Source organism: Elephas maximus, chromosome 17 (assembly GCF_024166365.1).
Source record: "Elephas maximus indicus isolate mEleMax1 chromosome 17, mEleMax1 primary haplotype, whole genome shotgun sequence".
In the NCBI taxonomy this organism is placed as follows: Eukaryota; Metazoa; Chordata; class Mammalia; order Proboscidea; family Elephantidae; genus Elephas; species Elephas maximus.
The window spans coordinates 19266102-19274897 of NC_064835.1; the positions used below are offsets into that span (position 1 = coordinate 19266102).

Consider the following 8796-nt stretch of genomic DNA (forward strand, 5'->3'; position numbering starts at 1 on the left):
ATCCACAAATTTCTAGATGAAGCCCCAGACAATTATTAAGTGTCTACAAAATAATTCTGCCAATTTTTTATTCTAGAATAAATATTGAGTCTAGAATAAATAAATAAATAAATAAATATTGAGTCTAGAATAAATAAATAAATAAATAATTCTGCCAGTTTTTTATTCTAGAATAAATATTGAGTCTAGAATAAATATTGGTTAGTAAGACGGGTACATGTCATTAGTCAGAAAAGATTTTTCCAATTTTAAGTTTTGTATAGGAATAAGTAATCTATATGATTTCAATGCATAGTCAAAGAATGTCACTTCTACATCTGTGATTCTACAATATGGGTGAAAAGAAAAACCTTTAGAAATACTGGAAAATGAATATAGAATTCTCAGAGAAAATGGAGGTGGTAACACAATGCCAAAATTGTGAAAAAAAGAATGTTGCACAAGAAATAAGTAAAAATACACATAATGTATTCAGCCCTGATTAGCATATCAATCTCTTCCACCACAGTGTTATCATCTTGTGGGCAGGAATTACATCTCATCACCCATCACCTGCCCCCATATTCCTTACTACAGTTCTCTGCATTAGTAGCTAGTAGGGATCAAATTTTGTAGATTTCAAATTACTAAATTATTTATTTTAGAGATCATTTTTTAGAAGAATTTATTTGTAAACAAGGACCATCACAGAAAGTATTGAGATCAAAGGATACAGAACAAATGGATCATTCTATTAATTATGGTAGACAAGTCTTTTCTAACAAAGTTCCAATTCCCATGTATGTGAATTATAATCTCCCCATATGAAGGCCTTTAAAGATTTTTTTTAAAATGACTAGAGGTAATATGGGTTATTATGGGTGATCTCTGGTACTTCCTAGAATTGACACTGCCCACCATGTGACTGCCCTCCATGTGACACTGTTAATCCAGTCATATCCTTGGGATCTTTCTTCCAAATAATCAAGGGTTGGCAGTAATCTCACTACTTGTGTATGTATGTTGCTATCTCTGGACTTCTTCCTTACTGAATCTTCTCTAAGAATTATAAATCTTTGCTAAGGTAAAATAGTCTTTTCTCAATGATTTTATTTAGAGCAACTTTGACATCCTTATTCCTCAGGCTGTAGATCAGGGGGTTCAGCATTGGCACAATAATGGTATAAAACACAGAAGACACTTTGCTTTGGTCCATGGAGCTGACCTTTGATGGCTGCAGGTACATGAATGCTATAGAACCATAGAAGATTGTAACAGCCAAAATGTGGGAGCTGCATGTGCTAAAGGCTTTGCACCTGCCCTCAGTGGAATGGATTTGCAGGATGCTGGCAATGATGGAGACATAGGAGCCAAGGATGGCCAAGGTTGGCCCAAGAATGTTAAATACACTGAAGCACAAAAGTACCAGTTCATTGATATAAGTGCTGGAACAGGACAGCTCCAGTAGTGGAAAAACATCACAGAAGTAATGGTTAATTATTTTAGCCTTGCAGAAAACCACTCTTAGCATGCAACCTGTGTGAGCTGTGGCACCAATCAAGCCCATCATATATACCTCAACTACCAACCAGGAGCAGACCTGATCAGACATGGTGACCTTGTAAAGCAATGGATTACAGATGGCAACATAACGATCATATGCCATCACAGCCAGCATATGACATTCTGATACAATAAGAAAAACAAAGAAGTAGAGCTGAGTCATGCATTCAGGGTAGGAGATGGTGTTCTTCTCTGTCACAAAGCTCACCAGCATTTTGGGGGTAATGACAGTGGAATAGCAGAAATCAATGAATGACAAGCTGCTGAGGAAATAGTACATAGGGGTGTGCAGGTGAGAACTGAGCCCAATCAGTGTGATCATGCCCAGGTTCCCCACCACTGTGACCACATAAGTTTCTAGGAAGAAAAGAAAGAGTGGCAGCTGGAGTTCTGGCTTTTCTGTTAGCCCAGCGAGGATGAACTCAGTCACTGCAGAGTGATTTCCTGCTGCCATTTTCTTCTGGGAATTCTATGGAAGAAGAGAAGGAGAAATTTGAGGTAGGTGTTTATTTATGCTGTGTGAAAAAGTTGCAAGTCTTTTCATTCAGGTTATCTCCAGTTCTCTTTTCCTATCCCTGCACTAAGTTGGAAGTTAAAGACTCTGGAATCTCAGCATTATGTGTAATGCAAATAAACGTCAGATGACATTATAACTTTTTTTGTTGCTGTGCTACAAGAGTGGGTCTTAGTACTGGCCAGTCTCTGAACATCCAAATAACTCTTCCGACAACTTGGAATATTGAATGTTGTCTTAGGCTGGGTCTTCTAGTGGAGCAAAACTAGTAAAGCATATAAATAGGTAGAGGAAGAGATTTATATCATGAAAGGGCTCACACGATTGTAAAGGCTGAAACGTCCCATGTCTGTATATCAGGATAGAGGGCTTTCTCAATTTACATAGTCGCAGAGGCTGTGTAACCCAAGATTGGTAGGTCGGAGAGTGGGGCTCCCACTCTCAGGCTGTGAAGATAGACGAACCCCAAGATCTGCAGATAAGCTGATAGCTCAAGTGCCAAGAGCTGGAGGTCAGACAAACAGGAGGCAGCACAGGATCAAAAGTGAGCAAAAAAGCCAGACGTCTGCTTATATTTGGACGCAGGCTACAACCCCAAGAAAAATCCCTTTCAACTGATTGGCTACTCACAGGAGTTTAAGTCATGGGAGTGGTCGCATATAAACACTAAGAATCCTGGCCCAGCCAAGTTGACATACAATCTTAACCATCACAAGTGTTCTGAACCCTGGTCATGCAATGGTTAAGCACTTGGTTATTGACTGAAAGGTTGGCAGTTAAAATCCACCCAGTGGCTCTGTGGGAAAAAGACCTGGCACACTCTGCTTCTATAAAGATTACATCCTAGAAAACCCTGTGGGAGTAGTTCCACTCTGGCACCTAAAGACAAAGACAACAATAAAGCACTTTCCATGCCTTGTTTGCAATCCTCTCAAGATTTCTGCAAAACAAATACTACCAGGTACTAAGTACCTGTTGCCATCTAGTTGATTCTGATTCATGCAACTCCATGTGTTTCAGAGTACAGCTGTGCTCCACAGGGATTTTGATGACTGATTTTTTGGTAGTTGTTAGGTGCCGTTGGGTCGGTTTTGACTCATAGCGACACTATGCACAATAGAATGAAACACTGCCCAGTCCTGCACCATCCTTACAATCCTTGTGATGCTTGAGCTCATTGTTGCAGCTACTGTGTCAATCCATCTTCTTGAGGGTCTTCCTTTTTTCCGATGACCCTGTACTTTGCCAAGAATGATGTCCTTCTCTACGGACTGATCCCCCTGACAACATGTCCAAAGTATGTAAGATGCAGTCTTGCCATCCTTGCTTCTAAGGAGCATTCTGGTTGTACTTCTAAGACAGATTTATTCATTCTTTTGGCAGTCCATGGTATATTCAATATTCTTCACCAACATCACAATTCAAAGGGGTCAACTCTTCTTCCGCTTTCCTTATTCATTGTCCAGCTTTCACATGCATATGATGTGATTGAAAATACCATAGCTTGGGTCAGGCACACCTTAGTCTTCAAGGTGACATCTTCAGATTTGCCAAATGCAATGCATTGTTTGATTTCTTGACTGTTATTTTTTATGGCTGTTGATTGTGGACCCAAGTAGAATGAAATCCTCGAAACTTAAATCTTTTCTTTTTTTTTTTTTTTTAAGTTGAGGTGCAATCCATACTGAAGGCTGTGGTGTTTGATCTTCATTAGTAAACGCTTCAAGCCTTTAGCACGTTCAGCAATCAATGTTGTGCCATCTGCATAATGCAAGTTATTAATGAGTCTTCCTCCGATCCCGATCCCCCATTCTTCTTCATATATTCCAGCTTCTCAGAGTATTTGCTCAGCATATACTGGGATACTGAAAGGATACAACTCTGATGCACACCTTTCCTGACTTTAGATCATTCAGTATCCCCTTGTTCTGTCTAAACAACTGCCTCTTGATCTATGTAAAGGTTCCTCATGAGCACAATTAAGTGTTCTGGAATTCCCATCCTTCACAATGTTATCCCCAATTTGTTATGATCCACATAGTCCAGTGCCTTTGCACAGTGAATAAAACACAGGTAAACATCCTTCTGGTATTCTCTGCTTTCAGCCAGAATCCGTATGACACCAGCGACGATATCCCTGGTTCCACTTCCTCTTCTGAAACTGGCCTGAATTTCTGGTATACTGCTGTAGGCATTTTTGAACGATCTTCAGCAAAATTTTGCTTGCGTGTGATATTAATGATATTGGCCTGTAATTTCCACATTCTATTGTAACACTTTTCTTGGGAATAGGCATAAATATGGAATGATCTTCAGCCAAATTTTAGTTGTGTGTTAATGAATCTTCCTCCAGTTCTGATGCTCCTTTCTTCTTATAGTCCAGATTCTTGGATTATTTGCTCAATATACAGACAGAAAAAATGTGGTGAAATATACAATTCTGACGCACACTTTTCTTGACTTTGATCCACACAGTATTCTGTACTTGATTGGGTCGCCTTTCTTTGGAATAGGCATAAATATGAATCTCTTCCAGTCAGTTGGCCAGGTAGCTGTCTTTCAAATTTCTTGGCACAGACAAGTGAGCAATTCTAGTGCTACATCTCTTTGTTGAGACATTTCACTTGATATTCTGTCAATTCCTGGAGTGCTGTTTTTTGCAAATGCCTTCTGTGGAGCTTGGACCTCTTCCTTTAGTTCGATCTGTTCCTGAAATGGATGAACGTCGACTAATTCTTTTTGGTACAGTGACTGTGTGTTCTTTTCATCTTGTTTTGATTCCTTCTGTGTCATTCCAAATTTTGCCCATAGAACCCTTCACTATTGCAACTCGAGTCTTGAATTTTCTTTTCTTTCAACTTGAGAAATGCTGAGAGTATTCTTTCCTTTTCGTTTTCTAACTCCAGGTCTTTGCACACGTCATTGTAATACTTTGTCTTCTCGAGCCACCCTTTTAAATCTTCTGTTCTGCTATTTTACTTTATCATTTCTTCCATTTGCCTTAGCTACTTGACATTCAAATTAAGTTTCAGAGTCTCCTCAGTCGTCCATTTTGATCTTTTTTTCCTTTCTTGTGTTTTTAATAATATCTTGACTTCTTCATGTATGATGTCCTTGATGTCATTCCACAACTCATCTGATCTTCAGTCATTAGTGTTCAAAGGGTCAAATATATTCTTGATATGGTCTTTAAATTCAGGTGGGATATACTCTTGGTCATACTTTGGTTTTCATGGACTTGTTCTCATTTTCTTCAGCTGCAACTTGAACTTGCATATGCACAACTGATGGTCTGTTCTGCAGTTGGCCCCTGGCCTTGTTCTGACTAATGATATTGAGCTTTTCCATCATCTCTTTCCACAAATGTAGTCAATTTGAAACCTGTGTATTCCATCTGGCGAAGTCCATCTGGTGAGGTCCATGTGTATATTCACCGCTTATGTTGTTGAAAAAAGATATTCTCAATGAAGAATTCATTGGTCTGGCAAAATTATATCATGTGATCTCTGGCATGACTTCTATCACCAAGGCCATGTTTTCCAACTACCAGTCCCTCTTCTTTGTTTCCAACTTTTGCATTCCAATGACCAGTGATTATCAATTCATCTTGATTGCATGTCGAATCAATTTCATACTGCAGAAATTGGTAAAAATCTTCAATTTATTCATCTTTGGTCTCAGTGGTTGGTGCATAAATTTGAATAATAGTCATATTAAGTGGCTTCCTCGTAGGTATATGGATATGGATATTTTCCTAACACTGACAGGCTTGTGCTTCAGGAGATCTTGAAATATTCTTTTTGAGGATGAATGTGATGTCAATCCTCTTCAAGCTATCATTCCTTGGCATAGTAGACCACAAGAATGTCTGACGCAAAATGGCCAATACCAGTCCATTTCAGTTCACTAATGCCTAGGATATCATGTTTATGAGTTCCATTTCATGTTTGACAATTTCCAGTTTTCCTAGGTTCATATTTTGTACATTCCATGGTCATATTATTAATGGATATTTGGAGTTGTTTCTTCTCATTTTCAGTTGTGCCACATCAGCAAATGAAGGCCCTGAAAGCTTGTCTCCATTCATGTCACTAAAGTCGACTCTACTTGAGAAGGCAGCTCTTCTCCAGTCACCTTTTGAGTGCCTTCCAACCTGAGGGGTTCATCTTTCAGCAGTATATCAGACAATGTTCTTCTGCTATTCGTAAGGTTTTCACTGGTGAATTCCTTTCAGGAGTAGACGCCAGGTACTTCTTCCTAGTCTTTCTTAGCCTGGAAGCTCAACTGAAATCTGCCTGCCATGTGTGACCCTGCTGGTATTTGAATACCAGCGACATAGCTTCTAGCACCACAGCAAAACTCAAGCCCCCACAGTACAACAAACTGAGAGATGCATGGGGAATAACAGTGAATTGTTTCTCTGATATGACAAAGAGATATGACAGGAGGGCAGACATGAGTAGCTGAAAAAAGAAACGTAATGTAAAATGTGGAAAGACCCATACAGAGATAGACAGTACTTATACACTTGTTTATAATATGCCTATCTATGGGCAAATATTTAACCACTATGAGCCTTAGTTACCTAATACAAGAAGTAAATATACTACTAATTGTCATGTCTGCCCACCTATGTTATCTCTTTGTCATATCAGAGAAGCTATTCACTGCAATTAATGTGAGGAAAGTATTAATGTAAAGTAAAAAAATATATATATATAATGTATTGACCATTGATGTAGGCTGGTTTTCTTTTAGAGAGTACCTTGACTACTGGTACCAATTCAAAAATAGAGAAATAGTGGCTCTGGAAAGTAACTGAATGGCTAACACTTAGCACCCCACTCAAATTGAACCCACATCCAGGAAGGAAGTGTGTTTTCTAATGAGGAGAAGCCACAAGTCTCTATGATTACAGGTAAAAATCATCCATTCTTAAAAAGCCATGTGCTACATACTGTTACATAACCTGACATGGCCCATGATCCCTGGGGCTTTTTTTCTAGAGGACCATGGCTGCAGAGTGGAAATCGTGCATGGTATTTAGACCATGTTGTCTTTGCATGTGTTACGCATGTTATCTTCTTGTATTTTGCATGCACCTTCAAATAAGATCTTCAGTCATTCCCTTGATGGCATTAAAGACCAAAGCAGAAAGAACGTATCTGTGAGAAGTGAGTTTTAAAGGAAATTCAGGAGTCCCTGGCATGAGATAACATTATGACTGATCTATGCTCAAAAGAAAGAGATCCAAAAGATGTCATCAAAGAGAGAAGTTATATAAAAACAAGGAAAAGAATGTTGAAGTAAGAATGAATGTGAGGGTGATATTAAAATTTATTATGTTGGGGGCCAAGATTGCTGACTAGGTAGAAGCTACTGAGGATCCCTTTTGCAACAAAGACACAGAAGAACAAGTGAATCGATCACGTACGTGACGATCTATGGACTCTGACCATCAAACACAGAACTAAGGAGTTGACCTGAGTGAGAGGGGAGTGAAAAGCAGCAGCCTGAAGCAGTGACCACTTCTGGAACCGGTGTCCTGCTCCACAGCCTTGAGCCCTCATGGTTCCCTGGTGCCAGAGAGGTGGGGCTCATTGTGGCTTACTGAGACAGGGCAAGCAAGCATGGGATGCAGCCCTAACCCATAACCCCCTGGAGTAACCTTGGTAGAAGCTCATCCAGCACAAGCAGGCTGCACACTAACGTGGCTGACAAGAGAAGGAGCAACCACAGGGAAGCAGAGGCTCTTTTTGGAGCCTGGAGCCTGGAGCCAGCGTCCCAGTCAGAAAACCTTGGTGTCAGACTTTGGACTAAGCACAGAGGAGCTGAGCACGGCTTCCTGAGACAGCACAAGCATGGGACACGGCCCTAGCCCCCTGAAGTAACCTCAGGGGAAACCCAGCCAGCTCAAGCATCCTGCACAGTGACACGGCTGACAGGAGGAGAAATCATGGGGAAGCAGCAGCTGGTTTTGGAGCCTGGAGCGCAGTGTCCGAGCCAGGAAACCTTGGCACTGGGCTTTGGGCTAGCAGCAGAGGAGCTGATCACGGCTTCCTGAGACAGCACAAGCACAGGACGCAGGCCTGATCCTCAGGGGAAACCTATACCCAGCCTGGGCACACACGCTACAGGCCCTGGAATCTCAGATAAAACAGTAATCACCAAGCAAGATAAGTAACTTTGTCTATATTGCCTCACACTACTCTCTTCTATCCATCTGATCCCTCAGCTTCATTAACATTGGAATTTCCTGGGTCAGGGAGTGAAGTGCTCTGTGTTTTTGGCTTTTTTTTTTTTCCCCTAACCCATTCTTCTGGCCTGAGAAGAGCAGCAATTAACAAGCCAGGGGGGAAAAATCCTTCCCTGATTTCCCTAAGCTGGAATACAAATACAAAACCAGCTCCAGCCAAGGATATGACATCCACAGTCTTTGGCTTTCATCCCTACAAGGAACAAGGTGGCTATTATAATGCAAAGGCAATTCTGATAGAGATCTGACTGTAATTGTTTTAGCAGATCACTGGAAAGACAAGTTTTTAAGGTCCGATACCTCTCTACTTATTAAACAGAGCCCTTTTCACTGATCCACAGCAGGGAACAGAGGGCTGAAGCTCCATGTAGCCACTTGCTAAAGGGGTCTGAGGATAGTGACACCTACCAATCCTTAGAGGTACAAGCATTGGGTATCTAAGGTACAGCTGCAAAGCCCACCCACCAAAGTGCTTTAGGAATAG

The 8796-nt window shown here is 40.6% G+C and overlaps 1 protein-coding gene across 1 annotated transcript; it reads right to left on the minus strand.

The window, feature by feature from the left end:
• Positions 1-1045: 1045 nt before the first annotated feature.
• On the minus strand, positions 1046-1999 carry LOC126060680 (olfactory receptor 150-like). Its single transcript, XM_049856908.1, has one exon. It carries the CDS (start codon positions 1994-1996, stop codon positions 1046-1048), a length of 951 nt encoding a protein of 316 aa, XP_049712865.1. The 5' UTR covers positions 1997-1999.
• Positions 2000-8796: the final 6797 nt, after the last annotated feature.

What these genes read in the sequence shown, in the direction of transcription:
- LOC126060680 (XM_049856908.1), bottom strand. Translation starts at nt 1,996, where the DNA reads ATGGCAGCAGGAAATCACTCTGCAGTGACTGAGTTCATCCTCGCTGGG.